The sequence below is a fragment of the Trachinotus anak genome, unplaced genomic scaffold (assembly GCF_046630095.1).
Source record: "Trachinotus anak isolate AG129_WGS33_773 ecotype Australia unplaced genomic scaffold, CSIRO_AGI_Tana_v1 ptg000010l, whole genome shotgun sequence".
Classification (NCBI taxonomy): domain Eukaryota; kingdom Metazoa; phylum Chordata; class Actinopteri; order Carangiformes; family Carangidae; genus Trachinotus; species Trachinotus anak.
Window position 1 is genome coordinate 21,075,250 of NW_027273861.1, and position 21,812 is coordinate 21,097,061.

Consider the following 21,812-nt stretch of genomic DNA (forward strand, 5'->3'; position numbering starts at 1 on the left):
CTAGTTAAGAGCTTCTCTCTCCTATCCTCCATCTGCCAGGGACCGGGGTTGTGATTTGAGCTCCAGCAGAGCAGAGCAGGGAGGAGATCGAAGGAGGGGGTGGAGGGAGGTAGGGGATGAGGTGGTGGTGAGGGGGTGGGGGGTGTTGAGAGGGGTGAAGGGGAGGGGAAGCGTTGGTTGGAAGAAACAGAAAAGAGAAAGTGGAAGAAGCGGGGAGTTGGAGGAGGAGACGGGAAAAAGCGAGGGAGAAAGACCTGGAGAGAAAATATGAGGACGGAAATGAAAAACAGGATGCATGGCGATTGAGAGGCCTCAGAAATCTATTTATATGGTTATTCTTGTCTATTATTATTTTTCTAAATCACTGTTAGACATTTTAATTCTAGGTATCAACAGTTTAAAAAAAAAAAAAAAAAAAAGGTCCTGTGGCTATGTTTCATCTCTGCTTGTGCACTGTGATATTTCCTCTCCTCCAATAATCATGAAGTCATGTCCACTGTGTGTTTGTAAATATTTCCAGGATGTCTCACAAGCCTCTCACCCACCCACCCACCCACCCACCCAGGCTCATGTGACTCGGGTACATGTGACTGGGATACAGCTTTACAGTGCTCCACTCCTCCCTCTGTTCCTCCTCCTCCTCCTCAAACCCCCCCTTCTCCCTTCCCTTCCCACTCCTCTCCTTCATTCTGTCAGTGTTTAGCCTGTGGTTCCCTGCACCACGGTGGATCCTGGGAGAGCCTTCCCGCCTCCTCCTCCTTCCTCCCCTCCTCCTTCGCCTCTCTCCGACTCCTTGCCTCCTCGCCTCCACCTCTCCTCCGCTCCTTTTTCTGGCCATGCTTTGGGAGTGACTGAGAGCTCCCTCTGTGAGACTGAGTGTCACTTGAGGTGACCCAGAAATGATAACTCCAGATGAACCCTGGATGTGTGGTAATCTAACCACCATGCCCTACAGCAGAGAGGAGCCAGGCAGCCAGGGAGGCAGGCAGGCAGGCAGACAGGCAGGCAGGCAGGCAGGCAGGCATCCCGGTCGGTGCTGTATCTGTGCGGTTTCGCTGTTGAACCAACCACGCTGCAGAGCCTGTCTGGGTATCGTGCTCGCAGAGCGCTGCGTGCACAGTATGTGTTACAGTACACAGTGAAATGGATCTCAGTGGCGTTGCATTATTGATGAGATACATTGTGATGTCAACCCAGGCGGAAGGAGCAAAGCAAAATGACTGTTAGCAGTATGGCACATGATCATTTATGCAAGCAGTACAGAGGTGTAATTAATTGTCACCCTTTGCTCATAGCCCCAGTGCTCACTCACACAACCTACTATTCACATGTCAATTGAAATCAGTCCATCTATACCTCAGTGTGTTGTTCTCCAAGTGGCCAGTGTGAGTAGGTTTAGGACACCCTGTCTTGTGGATGACCTCCCTTTGTCATGTCAACAATAAATATACAATCCAGGTGGAGCCGACATGTCCTTTAAGCTGTTTTACATTGTATTATCAACGTCATTATCATTTAAAAGCTTGTTGCCATATTGTTCAGCCTCTCAGGTGAATAATGATCCAGCAAAGCGGAATGAAATTACAGCACCAACACCATGAAAATAATATTGTGAATATCTTGGTCACTGTGTGACACTAAAATATAGTCTCATTAGAGGTCAGGCACAATCAGACCATCTTCAAAATCTAAACTAGGTCCATAGCCTATTAATATTTACTAAAATCTTGACATTATTAAACAATGGTGAATTTTTCATGAACATTTCTTTATTCATTAGATGTTGCAACACCAGGCCAAATGTGTGTAGAATGGTTCATGGCTAAATACACTTGATATTGCACTGATTATATAAATATGATGTTTGTCAGCAGGAGTCTCCATGTGAGAAAGATGGAGAAACATATGTCACAGTTCAGTGGAAACGAAATATGAACCTAAAAATAAAATAATTTAAATATATATATTTTTTTAGATTAATTCCTAGTTTATACCTAATGGGGGGAAAATTAGTCCGACCAGACGCTGTTCACCGTCATAAACGTTACCTGTGAATTATTTTATTTACATCTGCACTGTTTTGATTAGGTAGATCAAAAAACAAAAAAAAACAAAAACCTAGAATCCGTAGTAATTATCAGCCCACCTCTGTTACTCTCCCATCTTTGGATCCAAGTCCACCTGATTAATGAGACCTTTTATTTCGAAAATCATTTCGGTTTGATATTACTATTAAATCCTTCTCTCCACAGCCATGTGTTGTTGTGCTCCATGTCTGCGTCAGATTGATTGATCTGGTTTGACTATAGACACACATCTAATTACTCATTCACTCAGACCTCTGCTCTGCAGCCAGTGAAATCGGAGCTGTAACCGCAGCTACTCCTTCGACATGAGGCTCACACAGTATGGACTCGCATGTCAGCGATAAGCCATGACACATTTTGGGATTATAATTTTTGCAGAGCTGGCCTGTACAGCCCGTGCTTGAGCTCACCTAGGCCGCCGTTTTGATTGCAATGTGCGGGCTGCACGTCTTTCAGGGCTAAAATAAAACTTCAGGAGCTGAATTCATGCATTAGTTGTAAAAAGTCACTGCCTTTAAAGGGGAGAAAAAAAAACACACACACACACACAGGTGATATTGTCAAAGCCGATATCATGATAGTAGTTTGCCATTTGGCGACCACCGACTCCAGGTCTTGTAGACTATCCTTTAATGTAGGAGCACATCACACATTATAACCTACATGCTGAGTAGGCCACTGGCTCATGGCTTCCCATTTCCTCTGTGTGTGTGTGTGTGTGTGTGTGTGTGTGTGTGTGTGTGTGTTGTGGGGTGTTGAGGGCTGTCTGCATACGGGAGAGGAATATTTAAATGTCTTGTGTTTTAATTGACGCTCGAACTCGAAGTGTGAGCTCAGGAGCGAGGAACAGCCCCCATCTACCGGCAGCGTCTCCTCTGTCCGCTCCGCACACTGCGCCCAGTCCGGAGCTGCTCAGCCTGCGCGCTGCACGGGGATCCCGCCGCACAGCCTCAGGTAAGACCGCTCCTGTGTGTCTTCTTGGGAAAATGATAATACAGGGTAGGCTTTTAACAAAAAAAAATGTAAAAAATAAATAAATTAATTAATTAAAAAAATAAAAAGCGTGTGAAGTAATGCGCGACAGATCTGATGCTCGATGAATACAGAGGCATGGGTAATGATGATCCCTCGGATAAACATGGATGTGGTGGGAGGTGAACGCACCTAAACTGATGCTACCTTTGTGTTTATTTGCGGAATGTTGTAAATAAATCTTTCTCTGCCTGACATTAATCCTAATTGTTTAAATGCAGATGCAACGTTGGGGCTTGGCAGCAAATCGAGCTGAGCGGTGCAGGGAAAAATGAAAAACGGCGCATTTCTGAAAATACAGACCAATTAACTGTGTTTGTACTGGTGTCTGATATTTGAGATTTTATTCTCTTTATTTATGGGACAAAAGTCAGAGGCTCTGAGCCATACTGGCTTTCCTCGCCATTTTAACCATGGCTGTTCATACTGTTTTTATTTTTATTTTCTCTCTGTTTTCTTTCTGAAAGCGTCAAGGTTTGAATAGAGCCAGCGTGAAAAAGCAGTGGTTGTTTATTATTTCGTGTTTTTAAAAGCCTCAATTTGGTCAAACGAGTTCACGAATCTTAAATTAGGACAAATCATCCTCAGAAGCGAAACGAAAAATGACACAGAATCGCCCAGATGAATTCCCTTCACTTTATTTAAAGCCAGTGATGAAATATGAAAGGTAACATACATAAGGAGATTGTTTAATTAACAGGGCTGATTTAGAAGACGTCTCAAATGCGGACTGTTATTTTAGCAACTTTTTTTTTTTTTTTTAATTTTCTTTTTAATAAAGCGTGAATTCATGTTTGGGCTTGGGTTTTAAAATCTCTACATGCTTTCCCCAAATGTGACTCTATGGAAATCAAAGCTACAACAAAAAACGAGTCATTAGTATGTATTTATTTGCAGGTAATATCCTAATTAGATACCAAAAAAACAAAAAAAAAAAAAAGGGGAAACGAAACACAACAAAACGACAACACAAAAGACATGATTCCCTCAGCCCCTTGGTGTTCACTGACACATTGTTAAACCCACTTCAGTCAAATGAAATGTCACTGCTGGAGGCAACGGGTCAAAACAGTATTCTTTATCGACATTAACGGTGTGATGGATGTCTTCATAAAAAAAAAAAAGGAACATGCACGTATTATAATTGCACTCTACTGTGTGAATAAATCTAGCTTTTGAATTCATACGTCGCCTTTATTTAATTTCCGGGGAAGAAGCAGAATGAAGGAGGGGGAAATAAAAAACAAGCAGCAGTTAGGAGCTAGATTAAATATCACACAGAGCTGAGCTGATCATTCCTCTCAGGGTGTCTTTGCCCAGGTGAAATGAAATCCTTGTGCCCCCCCCCCCCCCCCCCCTCTTTTGGAGTCTCTCTCGCCGCTCTGTGGGCTGGTGCTGAGACACTGACAGAGCGCAAATTAACGCTCCGCTTTTCAGAGCAGCTGCAGGTCCAGCTCGTCCAGGAGGGTTCAAGCCTTGTCTCCGAGCTCCGCTATCAGGGGGCCTCCAATTAAAGCCAACACAACTTCATGCTGGGGGGTGGAGAGGGAGGGGTACACATGATAATGTAACACGTCTTGAGATGAAGCATCCACACCTGCAAACCCCCCCCCCCCCTCTCAGTAAATCTATTAATGGGAAGGAACACCGAGCCACAGATGCGGACAGTATTTGTACTGTTTTCTGGTTAGATTCTCAGCCAGAGACCACAGCCCGCAGCTGTAAAGGCCTGTGCTGTGCTTGTCTTTGGTTTGCTGTCACCATATCTGGCCTGAGCACCGGACGGTCTGAGCCGTGCAGTCCGCCTCCTTTTATTTGCGTTGCAAAGTTCTCGCACCCTTTAAAACTGACACAGATCTTTGTTGTAGCCTCGCAGTCGCCCGAGTGACGTGGGATATATAAAGAAAGATTTATGGTGTTTGAAAAAGAAAGAAAAAAGAAAGAAAAAAGAAAAATATATAAACGTGAATGTCTGAAAATATGTAACAACTGGAAGTGGTTTCGTTGTAGTCACCACTTTTTCTCTCTCCTCTGTATACCTCCCCATCGCCGGTTGTTATTGCCTATAAGAGAAATGAAATATGCACACAGATGCAATGCTGGTTCTGCTGTGATCAAAACAACTCTCCCGCAGGTAAACAAGGTTTTGGCCTAGTTCAAGACGCAGAGTAAAGACCAGGGCCGTGTTAATGAATGCTCGGCAGTGTGTAACTCTTGTTTCAAATGAGCGTTTGACGGAGAGAAAATTGATTTTGCGCAGAGACGAGTCGCCTATATTCAAAGGTGGATTCGCTTTGTCGCCTTATCAAATTAAATCTGTTGTCTATACATCATCATCATAAGAGCCTCAGCAAAAAAGCAAAAAAAAAAAAAAAGCAAAAAAAGCTTATTGTCTTATTTGGGAGGAGGTTGTCACTGAGAGGGATTGTTTATATAGGCCTATATTTTTTTATCTTTAACCAAAAATCTCAGTTATTTGTGTGTTGCTTTCAAATTGTTTAATGCAATCTGTCCCCGCCCTCTAGCCTATCACTGATCACTGCCCCGCCCCAAACAATACATTCATACCACACACACACACACACACACACACACACACACACACACACACACACACACAGTCATTATGTTATTTTGGGACGACCAAACACTCGATTAAAAACAAATTAAATCCCTTAAACTGAAGCTCTAATAATATAATTTCATAATAAAACTCAGATCCAAAAATGGAAGCTAATAAACTCTTCTTAAATAACAGAATGATTTATTTCTATAATTCTGACCCATTTAAAAAAAAAAAAAATAAAACTCTAAAGGCTTTTATTCTTAATTTAGATGAATAGTATTTGTTTAAGACATGTTGAATAAATACAGCGTTTACACCTCAATTATTAAGTTCATTTCAGTTTTTGCAACGTGTGACTGTACTCCACCATAGTCTCCTGTAAATGGGGGAATAAAAGTAATGAAAATGTCAATACCATAAAGTAGTGGTCCTTCGCGCAGCCAGAATCGGGAGATTTTGAGGGAAGAGTGACAGCTCTTTGTTGGTGAATAGAAATCAGTGGCGAATGGAGAAAGAGAGACGGGCAGAGAGTGAGCGGAGAGAGAGTGAGAGTGAGAGAGAGAGAGAGAGAGAGGGGGACTCCTCCTACCAAATTATTCAGACTGGGCAGGCTCTGCTCCCTTCACAAATAGGACACGGTTCTCAAATCCAGGCAGTCCCAACCTGACCTCCAAGCGCCGAGGAACCCCTGGCTGGGAAACCGGGAGAGAGAAATCACCAGAAAGAAACAACAAAAACTCTGTGCCATTATTTTTGGCGAGTGTTCACATTGTAGCCCCCCTCCCCTCCTCCCTCCCCACCACCACCACCACCAACACCAACACCACCACCACCACCACCACCACTTCCACACCGGTTTGTCGCATCATTGGACTATATATTTTTTCTGGAGGAGAGACATTCACGGGAAGAAGGAAAAAGCTGGTGCAGCACCACCACCACCACCACCACCACTCCTCCTGTCCCACCCATGTTGTAGTTTCTTGGGTTTTTCTTTTTTTTTTTTTTTTTTTTTTGGTTTTTTGTTTTTTTAAACTTTTCTTCCAGTTGCCTTTGCGCTCAGACGAGGAGGTGATCTGAATCTCTGGGGTTGTGCTGTTGTTTTTGTGTGCCTCTATCAGAGCCTCGGAGCCCACTTGGATGCGCTGAGAGAGCGGGGCGCAGCGCTGCGGTGCGGTATATGGAAGTTGTGGGCTGCAAGACAGAGGCAGGCAGTTGCACGTTGCGTCCAGGACCGGGAGCCATGCTTTTCCACGGGATCTCCGGGGATCACATCCAAGGGATCATGGAGGAGATGGAGAGAAGGTCGAAAACGGAGTCGCGCCTGGCGAAGGGCATGCAGCTCAACGGCAGAGAGTCGGTAAGAGCCAGGTCGACCTGTGTGTGAGTTCATGATCAAACTGAGCCTCCGTCAGGGCAGGAGCGGCGACCGAGGCGCAGTTAGCATGCGAGGAAACGGGCGGTTGTTTTGGGGGGTGAGTAGGAGACTGGGGAGGAGGGTGTGGGTCAGGCTACTTCTTCGTGGTCAGTTTGCTAGGATAAAATATTTTAGTCTAAATCTTCATGCAAAAAGCCGCTCTGGTTGGATGAAGTGACGGTTTAGATTTCCAGTTATTTCAATAGCTGCTCAGTCATCTGCACAGAAATAATTAGCTAGTGAAACATGAGCGAGCTGCAGCTTTACATCCAGGAGTCCAAATAAATGAGACACATGCGGAATTACTCCTGGCATCAAGTAAAACGTTGTACACTACAGCGGCAATGTTTTGTTTAATGTCTGCAAATTTAATCATTTACAAAAAAAAAAAAAAAAAGTCACAGGCTATATTCAGAAATAACTTGACAAAAACACGATGAGCTATTATTTCTACTGTTATCGTTAAACTTTCATTTGTACTTTTTACTTTAAACTGACCCCCCCCCCCCCCCTTGATATTTAATTCATTTTAAAAACACAATTGCTTCACTGTGTTTGTTCCTTCACTCGGGGCCTATGACAACATAAAGCTTGCATTTGTTTAAACATGTGTTCAAAGTGCTCTTCACGAGGCCTCGCCCGGGCTGCTTTTTAAATTAAAAAAAAAAAAAAAAAAAAAGTTTAATTTCGTGTCCAGAAAGTCGCTAAAGGCCTGTTTTTGCATCATGCATGTCTCAGTCAAAAGTAGGTTGCAATGAGCTCTCTCCCGTCTCCCTCTGAACCCAGACCATGCCTTCCATGAGCCCGGAGAAGCCTGCTCTGTGTGCCGGCTGTGGCGGCAAGATTTCGGACAGATACTACCTCCTGGCCGTGGACAAACAGTGGCACCTGCGGTGTCTCAAATGCTGTGAATGTAAACTAGCGCTGGAGTCGGAGCTTACGTGTTTTGCCAAGGATGGGAGTATCTATTGCAAAGAGGATTACTACAGGTAAGAAAAATTAAGGTTCATTTTTACACTTTGGTCCAAAAAATGATGTCTGTCACGCACACACACACACACACACACACACACACGCGCGTGTTCAATCACCCACAGAGGTCCGGTTCTGCTCCTGGCTTCAGAGAAAATGCATTTCAAGCTCTTAAATTAACAAACTACTATTTATTTTTTTCGATTTCTGTATTTCTTTATTTGTCTTTTTTTGGACAAAAATACTGCAGAGCCACTGTTAGCACTGACTCAACAGGCTGTGGCTGTTCACCTGGAATTATGTTGAAGCCTTTTTGGTCCAATTAGGTCTCATTCTAGTCTAAATAACATGATAACAGTCTCCCAGGGCCCCTGCAGGGTGTTAATTGGGAACAAGTTAGGATGTGGAATTGTATTTTTATTCCTGTTTGGTTCAGATGTAATGGTCTCTGTAGCACTGAGTGTAACGCAAACTACATTCACTTAATGTATGAGTCACTTTCTCACAAACAAAGGAGTAGGCGTACACTATTATACATTTCTGTTGTTTTCGTTTTAGAGTAACCTACCTCAGTGGCTTATGTCATCATGTAGGGTGGCTTGCCAGAAAATAACTACTGAAAAAAAGATTTTGTAGGTCAGGTTATGACATATTTTAATATACATTTATATAGCCATGCTGAGGCCAGACTGCTATTTATGATGCACAACAGAAGTAAAAGAATCCTAGAAAGCAAAACTGTCAAATGTTTGCTCTATACAGGAGAAACGAGTTAGCTTGTGTCACCATGAAGAAGTGGCCTGCAGCTCAGCCGTTAGCCCGCATGTAGCCTCTTGTGCTTAATATCAACCACACTGGGTGAGCAATTGTAGTTTCTATCGCAAAAGCCGTAGACTGACTCTCTTCACTGAATAAAGCTGCTTTTTTTTTTTTTTTTTTTGAAGAGATAAAATATTGGCACACAGAAAATATTTATTTATTTATTTATTTATTTTTTTACACGAAGCAAAAAAAAAAAAAAAAAAAGTGGCCCATTGAAGCAGGCGTCACTGAGCTGTAGCCCAGATGTGGCTGTTAGCTCAGAGTGTGCTGGCATGTTATAGTGGACCTAGCCTCCATACACCGGAGGAGTAGGATGGGGGGGGGGGGGGTTGTGTTGGAGACAGGGGCCACACATATATGCGTATGTGCCCCCCCCCGCCGCCAAAAACAAAACAAAACAAAAACAAAAACAATAAAACAAAAAAAAAAGCTAGTTGGGCATTTGGGGTAAAAAACTTCCCTCCCGTCCCGCCCTGGTCTCCGGTGTGTGTGTGTGTTTGTGTGTGTGTGTGTGTGTGTGTGTGTGCGCGCGCGGGGGGGTCCTGACGCTTCCTCTTGTTCCAGAAGGTTCTCCGTGCAGAGGTGCGCGCGCTGCCACCTCGGGATCTCGGCCTCGGAGATGGTGATGCGCGCGCGCGACTCCGTCTACCACCTGAGCTGCTTCACGTGCAGCACGTGCAGCCGGACGCTGAGCACCGGGGACCACTTCGGCATGAAGGACAGCCTGGTCTACTGCCGCCTGCACTTCGAGACGCTGCTGCAGGGCCCGGACTACCACCCCGGGCTCAACTTCGCCGAGCTGGCGGCCAAGGGAGGAGGCGGAGGAGGCGGCGGAGGAGGCGGCGGCGGCGGCGGCCTCGGCCTGCCCTACTTCAACGGCACCGGCGGGGCGCAGAAGGGGAGGCCGCGCAAGAGGAAGAGCCCGGCCATGGGGATAGACATACCCAGCTACAGTACAGGTGAGGCGGCCATGCTGCTCGCAGCGGTGGCGGCGCGTCAGAGCCCAGTTATGTAAATGTACAGGCTACGGAGGCTGCATGTGGCCCTCGAAAAATAATGTTGTAAACGCTTGTAAGCTTCTCGTCGTTGATGATGGTGCAGAGGCAGCCTACAGCCCCCCACCCCCCTACCCCACCCCCCTACATGCTGTATAGGCAGGCCCATTACTAGAGACGCAGTGAGCTTATTAGCTACCTAACAGTGTTAACGTCTAGAAAATTATTAATTTCTCATCTGAGTTAAATCCCCCTGGAACCCACTGAAAGACCCCCAGTGGTCCTTGGACCCCCCCCTCCCCTTTTTTTTGGGAACCTTTTGCTATATTCTGGTTTAAATCTAAATCTTTGCTGATCAAAGTATCGTCGTGTCCATTTAATTGTGCTTTTTAATACACGGCAACAGAAACAATTAAAGTTAGATCCAATCCAATCAAATAAAAAAAAAAAAACGAACAAATAAATTGATTTTTTTTTTTTTTTTTTAATTCTTAAAACAATCTGGACAGTTTTTCTTTCCCCCAATACGCAGAAGATCCCCGCTCTCTAATCCAGACGGTTCCTCAACGCCCCAGCTGTAGCAGCCGTAGGTCAGCCTTCCTTGTCTGATATTAAAAGCCCACATCTGTCCTCTATGCAAATATGGGTGAAGCCGTGGGCTATGATCTGAAGATTTCTCCACACGCGTCTTGTTCGCACCGTCCTGTGCTTGCGACTGTAGCGTGTGTTGCACGGAGATTGATCGAAATCTGACCTCGCCGTCAACCTGCTCGTCGACCCCTGCAATTAAGACTAATTTAGGTCAAAATAAATGTATATTATGGGCGTTTGTCTGTAAATGTAGTTTAGGACTGCTGCGTAAAAAAATCGAGGCCGAGTAAACATCAAAATCATATCATGTTTTGCGTGTGTTTGACCTTTGATGGAAGAACAAAAAAAGCAGCCATCGCAGTGTACACTGAGCTACTGTTAAAATGTAGGTTTCATTAAAAAAAAAAAAAAAAAAAAAAATCTCGTATTGAATCGCTGAATGTTACAACCCGACCCCCCCCCCCCCCCCCCCTCACTCCCTGACCCCCCCGCAGCGTCCCCATTTTGTTGTCGCTTTCTGCGAATTAGTGTGCGGTTGAGAAAGTTTGTCATTGTGCGCCAGGTTTCCTCTGTTCCCGGTGAATAGGGAGGAATAAGGGTAATCTGCGCGTTAATTGTTCTTCGCTAATTGAAGGTGACGTTGGAATCTCTGGCCTCCTGCGCGGCGGTCAGCGCGGTTCTCAGGGACACAGCAGCGCCGTGCAGAGGGGCCTGCTGCAGGGAGAGGCCACCCCGCACTGTGCGCTCTGCGCTCCGGTTGAAAGGGCTTTGGTTTGTTATCCGTAAACACAATTCCAAGAGGTTATGCAGATCCTAAACTTCTCATGGATGCATGGCTAGGAAAATAATCACTGTGGTTCTGTAATGTTTTCTTTAATGGGACAATATGCCCTCCTCAGCAAAGCGTTAAAATGTACTAATGCGACCACATCAGGTTTGAAATGAAAAAAAATTAAAAAAAAAAAAGAAATGCATAAAATAAAGGGACATGATGTCCCTGTGAACTCGTTATCAGGCAACACAGACACAGTAAAGGCCCCACTGGGAATATTATAGTTTTCATTAGGGATATTTAAATAGAATAGAATAAAATAGAACATTTTTAAATATAAGTAGAGGCTTCTCGGGTTTTTATGCTTAAGTGACATTCCTTTTTCAAATGTTAATTGTTCTAATTATATGATACATCTATGACCACTTTACAACATTCAAAATGGCTGAGTAATTAAAAATACAAAATGAAATGGAAAAAAAAAATTCAATTTATGCATTTACAGAACAACTTTAAGATTTCGTACTGATATTTTCTCTTTTCCAGTGTGCTTTCTTTCTGTTTGTTATTTTGCTATAATGTCACAAACACAGCTGTTGCGCCTCTCTCTGTTCATGATAATGTTGTTCTGCAGATCAAGAGACTCACATTCAAGACAAATGGGATGAGGTTTTGTTCTAGGTTTTGTTTCTGCTTTAGCGAGCACATACATGTTTGTTTTCACCAGGGAAAGGTGTGGGCCTACTGAGTATTCTGCACCACTCTGTAAAGTTTGGTCTTGTTTGGATATAGAGACCCCTAGTGGGTAATATCTAGTGAAACACGATCTAGTGAGGGCTGGAACAGAAGATCAGAGATGTCTATGACTGTCATGTTAATGGGTCTTGTAAGTGTCACAAGGGGAAGTCTCGTATAACAAAAACATATTTCACACCATAACACAATGCCACACATGTAAGATCCGATTTGTAATTTAACCCAACAATTCGTTTGTGGGAAAACTGTGTCCTCATGATGAAGTGGTGATATAATTCAGTCGATATTTTATCAGCCGCAGAGAACAACTGATCAGCACTTTGGTCACAAGGAGACAAGAAAATTACTACAGCTCACTATATAATTTAGAAATCTTATTGTTTGTTGGCTAGCGTTCCTCTGCATCTGCAGTAAAATAAGAGACGAGCTCTTAACATAAATACTAAATTCTTTGGACAAATCTAAATCAATTCAGAATAAATTATCAATTGGCATTGATGATATTTTTACTGTATGTTTTGGTTGAAATCACATAAATATTCTAGTCAGTCACATGCAGGTATTTATTAGACAAAGGAATTTTCTTTCTTGCAATAGCACAGAATTATGCAAAAGTCTGATTTAAAAAACAATATATTACTTAAATGGTGTGTTTCTTTTAAAGCTGTGATAAAGGTTTCATTTGCAATGTTGTCATGCATTCGTTTAATTTATGCGTTTTTGCATATCACAATCTTTTAAGTATTTTACCCACTAAGCTATTGACAAATGAGGCCCATTAGGCCTATTAGTCTCTGCAAACACAAGCAGAAATAATTTAGCCTAGTCCCACTCTACCGTTAAAATACATCATTGAGCTTTTTTTTTTCTTTTTTTTTTTTTAGTCACAGTTTACATAAAAAACATAATAATCAAAACTTTCAATGCATTATACATATGTAGAGAGCTAAAATTAATTTCAGTTGTGCTATGTCAATCTGTTTCTTGACTGACCCTGATTGAAATATTCTAATTACATATACAACACTCTCATTATTAATGATGACATATAATAATACAGTAGGCCAAGGTCAACAGAAACATATGACCGTACTTGCGTTCATATACAGTGTGACAGGCTGGATCTCTTTTTCTCTGCAGACCTTGACCATGTACCAAGATATTTAGTTTAATATCGAGTCCTAAAACATTTTATTAGTCACCAGTGCCAATAATTGTATTGAACAGTTTCTTGATTTCAGAAAAATTATTCTTCCAGTAGTGAAGTGATTTGGTTTAGATGGAGTTAGTTGTCTATCAATTTTCTCTAGAAAATTCTTGTTGCAATTGCAAATTGATTTTAAAACAGAGGTTTAAAGACTAAAGCATTTGCTGAACTAAAATATGTAAACTGTTGTTCTTTGGGACTTTGAGCCACCCCTGTGTCCTGCTCTCTGCCCTCTCAGGCTGTAATGAGAATGACACTGATCACTTGGACCGGGACCAGCAGGCCTACCCTCCAACACAGAAGACCAAACGCATGCGGACCTCCTTCAAACACCATCAGCTGCGGACAATGAAATCCTACTTTGCCATCAACCACAACCCAGATGCCAAGGACTTAAAGCAGCTGGCCCAGAAAACAGGCCTCACTAAGAGAGTTCTACAGGTAAGCAGAGAGCCATTCTTACTGATCTGATCACCCCATATCTGTGTCTGCACCCCACTCCTCCACCATGTCCCTCCCATTTCACACCAAAATTATCACTGAAGTCATCTTTTTGGTTTTTGTTTGTTTGGTTGGTCCATGTAGTCATTAGATATATATCCAGGGGTTTTTATCTGAAATTTTGTAGAATCATAAATGTTTTTTTTTTTTTTTTTTTTTGGGAAAGAAAGGAGAAAAGTAGTTCCTAAGCGCAGAAACTTGAGTTTAAAACTGTTGCTAATATTATTAATAATGAGAGTGCACATGTCCTTTTTATCTGTGGAACAGAAAAAGTTGTAATTCAGCTTTCACAGATAAACGTTTTATGAGGATAGGACTATTGTTTTGATTTGCTATTAAAATCCACATTTTTGTATTCAGTGTTCAGAAGGTAACTGGTTCCTTGATATCTGCCCCTTAAGCCCAAAATAATGTATGAAAATTGCTATATAAAGATTTATATATATGGAAAGAGCAACTTGATACAGTGATAGCTGTGATAACTTCATATGTAAACAACTGTTCAAATGATTCTTTTTAAAAATTAATACTTAAACACAAAAAGTAAAAGCCACATTGGGATTGGTTTGCAGGTTTGGTTCCAAAACGCAAGAGCCAAATTCAGAAGGAACGTTTTGCGACAGGAGAATGGAGGTGTTGATAAGGCTGATGGCACCTCACTCCCTCCACCCTCATCCGACAGTGGGGCCCTGACCCCCCCCTCCAGCGCGGCCACACTAACAGACCTGACAAACCCCTCTATCACTGTAGTGACCTCCGTCACCTCTAGTTTGGACAGCCATGATTCGGGGAGCCCTTCGCAAACTACCTTGACAAACCTTTTCTAACAAGCTATCTCTAGCAGACTGATTTTTTATTTTATCTGATTTTTATTTGTTTTTTTTTGTTTGTTTTTTTGTTGTTTTTTTTTCTCTCCTCAATTTACATTTTATTTTTTTAAGTGACACCTTTAAATCAAGCAGAGACAGCTCCTTGGAACAGAAAGTGCTGTACTGTGTACACAAACAAGAACAACAAGAGCAAGAACAGCAGCGACCACATTAAAACACAAGGAAATCATTTTAATGTGTAGCATTTGATACCGCATGGCAGCCGTGTCTGTAGTTGACTTACAGTATGCAGAAACTGATTTTGGACAGGACATTTTGAAGTGGAAGGCATTAGAAAATTGTCATGTATTCCACGGTTTATTGGAAAAAATAACTTAACTTGAAGCTTGTCTGGAAAAATAGTTTTACTTGATTTGACTTGATTTGTACATTTGTATTGAATTATGATAAAACGAGCCCTTCTAATTTATGGTTAATTGGTAAATTTTAAAATAATATGAATATTTTGCCCTCAGAAATCTGTATATGTATGCACTGTGTTCGCACTATCCGATTTAAAGATTTTTTTTTTTTCTGTTTTGGAATAATTTGGGAAATAAACTTGTAGAATGTTCTGTATATGGGTAACTCCAGAAAACAGGCTTTAATTATTTCCGAATGTTTCAGTCTTTAAGACTGAGTTGGATGGAATCAGACATTGGGATATCTCACAGAGCTACATGTAGAACGTCTAAATTGCATTATTAGCACCTAACCATTGCAGCTTATATGGCAGGTAGATGCTGAAACCACCCACATTTTTTTTTTCTCTTGATTCACAACTCTACTGTGATGAAGAGAAAAAAAAGCAAATCCCACAATCTGTACAGTGGTAACTGATCAACATATAATGCAGTCACATTGATAGAAATTGCTCAATAATTAGAAATCAGCAAGAGAAATTAAGATTGGAGAGCAGTTTATGGGCACTGTTGTAATCGACTGTTTTCATGACAGAGCACTTTTTCCAATTTGTTGGCTTCATAGATTAACCGTAGTCAAATGGATAAATCCTAGTAAACATATCCATAGATCCACAGCTAAACTCAATTGCACAGTGACAATATACTGCCCAGTGAAAAGTGCATTATCGTTTTTATCATGTTGCTCAGGGTAACAATGTGATTTTAAAAAGGGAAAAGGAAAGGAAGGGGTGAGAAATTGAGTGGTTGCGACGTTGCAGACTAGATTTGTCGAGCTGACATGAACATTCAAATGACCTCAGATAGGTGGAGTCGTAAGAGGCAGCCAGTGGGAAATCATTGTCCATATGTTCTCTTTTTTGGCCATATTTATACTTTCTTTAATGACACTTGCCACTGAACAGACCAAAAACATGATTCTTCTGGCTGAAAGATAGAGAGAAAAGAAAGAAAGAGCAAATCTTCAATGGAGTTGATACATTTCATTGTGAGCGTCACAGTTTGTTCTATTGTAGAACAAAGTGGTACTCTAGATCTACTTAATGAAGTAGATGCCTAACTCAGTTCTACTATGTGCCTTATGCTATAACTTGGGAGAAAGTTTGTGAAATTCAGGATATATGTGTTCTTTGTTAACTGATTCACATCCTTTTGACGCCTCACTAGTTTTGTACTGTTTTGCATCTTATTTCCGAAGATCTTTTTATGGTGTATCCTGTTAAAAAGGGGGCAGCGATGTCATAGAAAGCATTTGTGCACTCTTTCAGATATAGTTGGGTAATCCAAGAACCTTATATATTGATCTTCGTGTTAATAGTTGAGTACAGTAAGTGTTCTATCAAGATTGTCCATGTTTCCCTGTTTCTTGATAAAGATGGTGTATAGAAACTATTTCCCCTTAAATATTTATGGACCAAACGGTTGTTATATATCTTATTAAATTTGTGTGAATAAAAATACTTTGCTTTAAATGGGTTTTATTTTTCATTACACTTGCCATTTTTGTGTTCTTTCTTGAATACAGTTTTTGTTTATCACATCAACAACTGAGAAAGCATTCAGTTATTAATGACCAGTTAAACGTCCTCATTTTTGCTTCCATTTTTAATTTCTATTTCCTATTTTATGATGTTTATGGTTTTTAACGTAATGCCCCATGGATTTGCATCTAAACCCTGCAGTCAAAAATATGAAATTGCTTTTTAATGCATGAACATGGCTTTAAAATTTAGATCAAAGTAATGCTGCAAAGCATATATTGATATATCTCTATATACATATATAGTATATATTTATGCATAACATATTGGTAAACCTAAAATGAAGTAAGAGTAAATGCAGACCCCATAAAGCCAGGTTGCTCTGTAGTTAATATATTCTTACTCTATCATTTCTTTCAGGGAGAACAAATCTTGGGGCATTACAGCCATACATCCCGACGTTTGAAAATTCCCTAAAGTATTAACAGAAGGGGAAAACTTTGATGGGAATTCCTCACCATTGAAGACAAAGACAATATTAGGATAAGACGATAGCAAATTGAAAACAAATAAACAACCACCATAAAACCTGTTTCAGTTGCAAATTTACAACAGATGATTTTTTTTAAAAACAAAAGTTTGTCCTGAATGTTTGAATCCATCAGCGGAGGAGACCCACAATGTATGAAATTTATGATATCAATGTGGAAAAAAATCTTTCTGTATTGGAATGGTAAATGCAAAAAAAAAATGATAATAAAATGTATTGTAACATAGTGGAAAAAAAACAACTCACAGAAAGGTACAGGATGTGATTAAAAGACAGCAGGCATCCAACATGACAACAGTGTGAAACAGAGACGGTATGGATGTTACTGATATGAACACAAACACACACACACACACACACACACTGCTAACACAAGCTTTTTCCCACTGCCTTGCCCCTATGTAAGCACAATATACACATTCCCAGAATCCTCATTCTACACCACACAACACCACACACACACATACACACACAAATACACACACACACACACACACGCTGCTGCCCCCATGCAACCCCACCCAACACTCAGCTTGCTAAATAGAAGTTTTCTTTTGTCACAAGTGTCATTTCATAAACACATGGCCTCCTTGAAACTCGGCAGCAGGATGCCCATCAAATGTGATGAGTGTATGAAGGGGACTGCAGAGCTGGAGCTTTGCCATCTGGCTGTACCGAGGGAAGGAAGTGAAAAAACAAAGCAGATAAAGAAGAGATTCTCATTTTGCATGTGCCTCATCATCTTGTTAACATTTTCCTTGAGATGTATATTATTTCCTTTGATTCACTGTATGATTCATTGTCAGCTGCAAAATAAAGCATATGAAAATGATGTCCCTGATGCACATATAGTACCTCACAGTGGAGAAAAAAAAAATGTCATCGTGAGGACATGGACAGCACTGCTTCAAGCTTATTTGTTCTTGGCATTCAGCTTACTGTAGAGGAAAAACATTCTTGGCTTCTTACCTCATTATTGTGGATATTTGCAAGAGCAGTATATCTCTAGTGCATGTCATAACATTCCTAAACACCTGACCTCTGCTGCTCCTATAGATTGTATGACATCTGGCATTTTCACTATTTATAGTATACAGTAGTTCTTTTCAGTTCTATTTAAAACTTAAAAGTGTATCCACACATTTGCACACATAAATGTTTTTGTAATAAAAGTTAAAAAAAAACATTCAAGCAATATCTCATTTACCAGTGTGATTTGAATCATATCCGACAGTTACATTATATACAAACTGTTATATGGGCAAGAACACAATTTCTTCATTGTTTGGCAGTGTACTGTCTCACTACTTAGTACAAATGCTATGTATGTGATGTAAAGAAGGTGTGTTGTGGAAACAGAAAAAAGAGAGAGAGAGAGACTAAAGCCACATGGGGACCAGTAAACGGGCTGGTGTTGAATTCCAACAATGTGGGAAACAGCAAACACTTCAGTCAGTCCAAGAGGACTGAGGAACCTCAGTTGCTGGGGTGCCTGTGCGCTGTGGCAGCAGGGCTGTGTTCCCCGGGTCTGATGGGAGGACGGTGGGCGGGTTGACATCGCAGAGCTACAGGAAGTGGGGCTGGAGAAGAAGCACAAACAAACACAGCCTGGCTGCCCTGCTCAGTTTTTGGAGCTGCAGCGTGAAAATTCTGGACAACATCATGGCCCCGCGTTGACAAGAATTTCAGGGGTTTGCTGTTGGTGGAATGCATCCTGTTGCAACATTAGTATGTGCCTGGGTGTGTGTGTGTGTGTGTGTGTGTGTGTATTTGTATAAGCAATGCCTGATCGACTACCGTCTTGCCAATAGGATTGCTTCACCCTAGATATTTCATATTAAAGGATTTGAAGGAATGAAAAAATACAGATGGAGTAAATATGAAAATATGGAGAGCTGAATGATGTTCCCTTTTGAATACATATTGCATTCAACCATTTCAACACCACATGTATCTTTGGTCCATTAACTTACTGTAAAAAATCCAGCTGATATAGTGCGATAAACCTATTTTCAACCCCTGATCCTGCATTAATCAGTGCAAAAAGATTAGTACAATACTGTCTGTCTGTGCAGAGACCTCTACAAGTAGGAAAGGAGGGCCTCTGCCAACTGTCATCCTCCTCCCCCTCTCTTATCTCCCCCTCCTGTTAAATGACAGCCTCTGTGTACTATGACTGTGCAAAAACAATGTAGACAAGGCTGCATGTTTGCTGTCACACAGGCAGTTTGTTCATAAAAGCCTGGGTGATCGTGATTTATGTGACGCTGTGCTTTACCGTTTCAGCTCAAATCCCCAAATAAAAGTTGGCCATTGACTAAAAATATAACCCACTGCATTTATGGATGGCATGAACGTGACACAGCCCCTGTGCAAAAATGTAAACACACAGGTGTTTTCCAGTCCATCAAAAGTACAGACAAAGACAAAGCAGGGTATATTAGATTAATAAGTGCTTCATGTGGTTTGGGGCCAAAAATGAATCCTAATTTTTCCACTGGTTATGCCTTTGTTGGAGACATCCAGTCAAATAGACCTGTAGTGCTCCAGATACATGCAGGTTTATCAGGGTCGGGTTAAAAACCTTTTCAAACTTGTGACATTTGCAACTGAGGCTTGCAATTTGGTCAATTCTTTAATAAAAATGTGCTAAAGGACAAATGAGAAACTCTGCCTGCCAGCACAAAAAAAAAAAAAAAAAAAGTGTCCATTCATCGTGTAGTGTATTAGATTCTGCTCCATGACAACTCAAGTAACCAAATCAGCACAGCATTCAAATCAACACTGGCCAACACTTGTAGGCATCAAAGTTATTCTCAACACGGGTGAAAAGCAACAAGTTTGTGGTTATTTTCAACATATCACAAAACGGAGTTGTGCTAACTGTGGTTGGCAACACCTGGAATTCACGCTGCCTTTGACAACCGAATGGAGAATGAGCTCCCCTCTGAGTGATCTGTAAACTCCAGCATAGTGTGTCACCGCAAAGGACGCGCACACACACACATACATATACACGGTCACACATGTTACCACACATTATACACACACAGCGACAGGCGACAGGGTCAAAACAAAGCATGGAATGATCACTGAGGCATAGGACTTCACTCTGCCTGAACCTTCAGTCTACATGTTTCTCTGATAGTGTTGTTTCTATTGTCTGTGCGTGTGTATGTGTGTGTCTGCGTGTGTGAGTGTGTTTGTGTGTGTATGTGCGTGACATTCTGCCAGTTCCACCTCAGTTCCATCCTCTCATTGCTAGGCACCTATTTAACCTCACCTCGCACACCAACCACCCTGCTAACACAAATGCACACCGACACAGACACACACATAGGCAGATGTCAGAGGGGTGATGATGTGAATGAGACGCAGCTCAACTGCTGTGTGTGTGTGTGTGTTGTGTGTGTGTGTGTGTGTGTGTGTGTGAGACTGAGGCCTGGCCCCTGGTTGATGCAGAGCAGGTGGAGAGACCCACTGTGCTGGGTGTTTGCCAAGACAAGGAATACGCTAACAAATACGTGCAGGTCCACTCTCACACACACTCACCAAAACACAAATACAGACACACAAAAGCAGCCACTGAAAAATAGATTTTATAGAGTGATCTAGGCAGAAATAATATGCCAGTTTTGTCCTTCACATTATTACCGACTATCTCTCCTGTGCCTCATTTGCGCACTGTTCTCCACATGCCATAAATCCTTTATTTCTCTGTTGTGCTGTTATTCTATATTTACACGTATTTGTTATGTGACGGCTCACATCCAGACAACCTTGAAAATGCTGCGATCAAGGCTGATAACTATGGGTTGCAATTGCGCTTTGAAGACAAAACAACATTAATTAGTGAGTAAAATGGAAATGCAGGAATCACATGCTTGCTGCCTCCAAGTTCGCCTGGGTATATGAAGAGGGAGACAACATTTCATACATATTTCCATCTGTAATCCCTTTCTCTTTCCCTCTGATAGCTGTGCTCTGTGAGGTACATAAACAAGAAGCTCGTCTGCATTGATACGGCATGTTTCAGAGTGTGACAGGTCATCTTTGTACTGGTAGAGTGTAACCTCTCAGTTCTTGCTAAACCTTCAGGATGCACGCAGCGCCTCTCCCCTCCATCTGCTGGTCTCTATGAAGTCTGCACCCGATCACAGGAGCTTTGACTGTAGCTTCTGTCTCTACCACATTGCAGTCATACCTAACCCCTGAGCCAGATCAACAACACAGAGGGAAATATAAAAGACATGCGTGAAAACATCAACATTTTTTTCTTTTTAAGTGTTTAAAATGTGCTTTCAGCCTCTGGGTGCAAATATGCTGCATATTTAGCAATGAAAAACCCAGGTGAAATTGCAATGAAATGTGTATGTTGAAGGAAACACAAACTGAATTAGTGCGCATGTGCTATAAGACTACTACATTTCTTATTCACAATGTAGATACATAGCGGTTTCACAATTGATCTGAAATTAGAAATGAATTGTATTGAAATGAAGGTCAATTTTGGCCTTATGTGCTCCTAGATATTCTCTCCTGGTGATCATATGCATAAGCAGAAGACATTAGTAGCCAAATTCTTGTAAATGCAACTTAATGGTCATCAGATTACATTTTTGGGCAGTTTCATTCAACAAAAAGGCCCAAAATATGAGCAAGAATATGTCCCAACACATCAGAGTTTAATGCCACATTTACGGTAAATTGTCCAAAGCATCTCTATGAATCCGCAAACCTCCCTCAGTTCACCTGGGAGGAAGAACCTTGCA

The 21,812-nt window shown here is 41.6% G+C and overlaps 1 protein-coding gene across 3 annotated transcripts; it reads left to right on the forward strand.

Annotated features, from left to right (window-relative positions):
* Positions 1 to 687: 687 nt before the first annotated feature.
* On the forward strand, positions 688 to 17,872 carry lhx9 (LIM homeobox 9). Of its 3 annotated transcripts, none has more exons than XM_071486110.1 (6): positions 688 to 3,041; positions 6,807 to 7,045; positions 7,889 to 8,091; positions 9,461 to 9,855; positions 13,456 to 13,658; positions 16,911 to 17,872. In XM_071486110.1, the coding sequence occupies exons 1-6, from the start codon at positions 2,879 to 2,881 to the stop codon at positions 16,965 to 16,967; spliced, it is 1,260 nt and encodes a 419-aa protein (XP_071342211.1). In that variant the 5' UTR covers positions 688 to 2,878; the 3' UTR covers positions 16,968 to 17,872. The 3 variants fall into 3 exon arrangements, with proteins under 3 accessions (XP_071342211.1, XP_071342210.1, XP_071342209.1); XM_071486109.1 differs by lacking the exon at positions 16,911 to 17,872 and adding an exon at positions 14,291 to 16,481 and having other exon boundaries at positions 2,186 to 3,041; positions 9,464 to 9,855; XM_071486108.1 differs by lacking the exon at positions 16,911 to 17,872 and adding an exon at positions 14,291 to 16,481 and having other exon boundaries at positions 2,187 to 3,041.
* The last annotated feature ends 3,940 nt before the right edge of the window (positions 17,873 to 21,812 follow it).

Excerpts from the sequence above, each read along its gene's own strand:
- lhx9 (XM_071486108.1), top strand. The coding sequence starts at position 2,879 with ATGTCTTGTGTTTTAATTGACGCTCGAACTCGAAGTGTGAGCTCAGGA. Across the intron at positions 3,042-6,806 it reads ATCCCGCCGCACAGCCTCAG|AGCCTCGGAGCCCACTTGGA; the intron begins GTAAGACCGCTC and ends TGCCTCTATCAG. Across the intron at positions 8,092-9,460 it reads TGCAAAGAGGATTACTACAG|AAGGTTCTCCGTGCAGAGGT; the intron begins GTAAGAAAAATT and ends CTCTTGTTCCAG.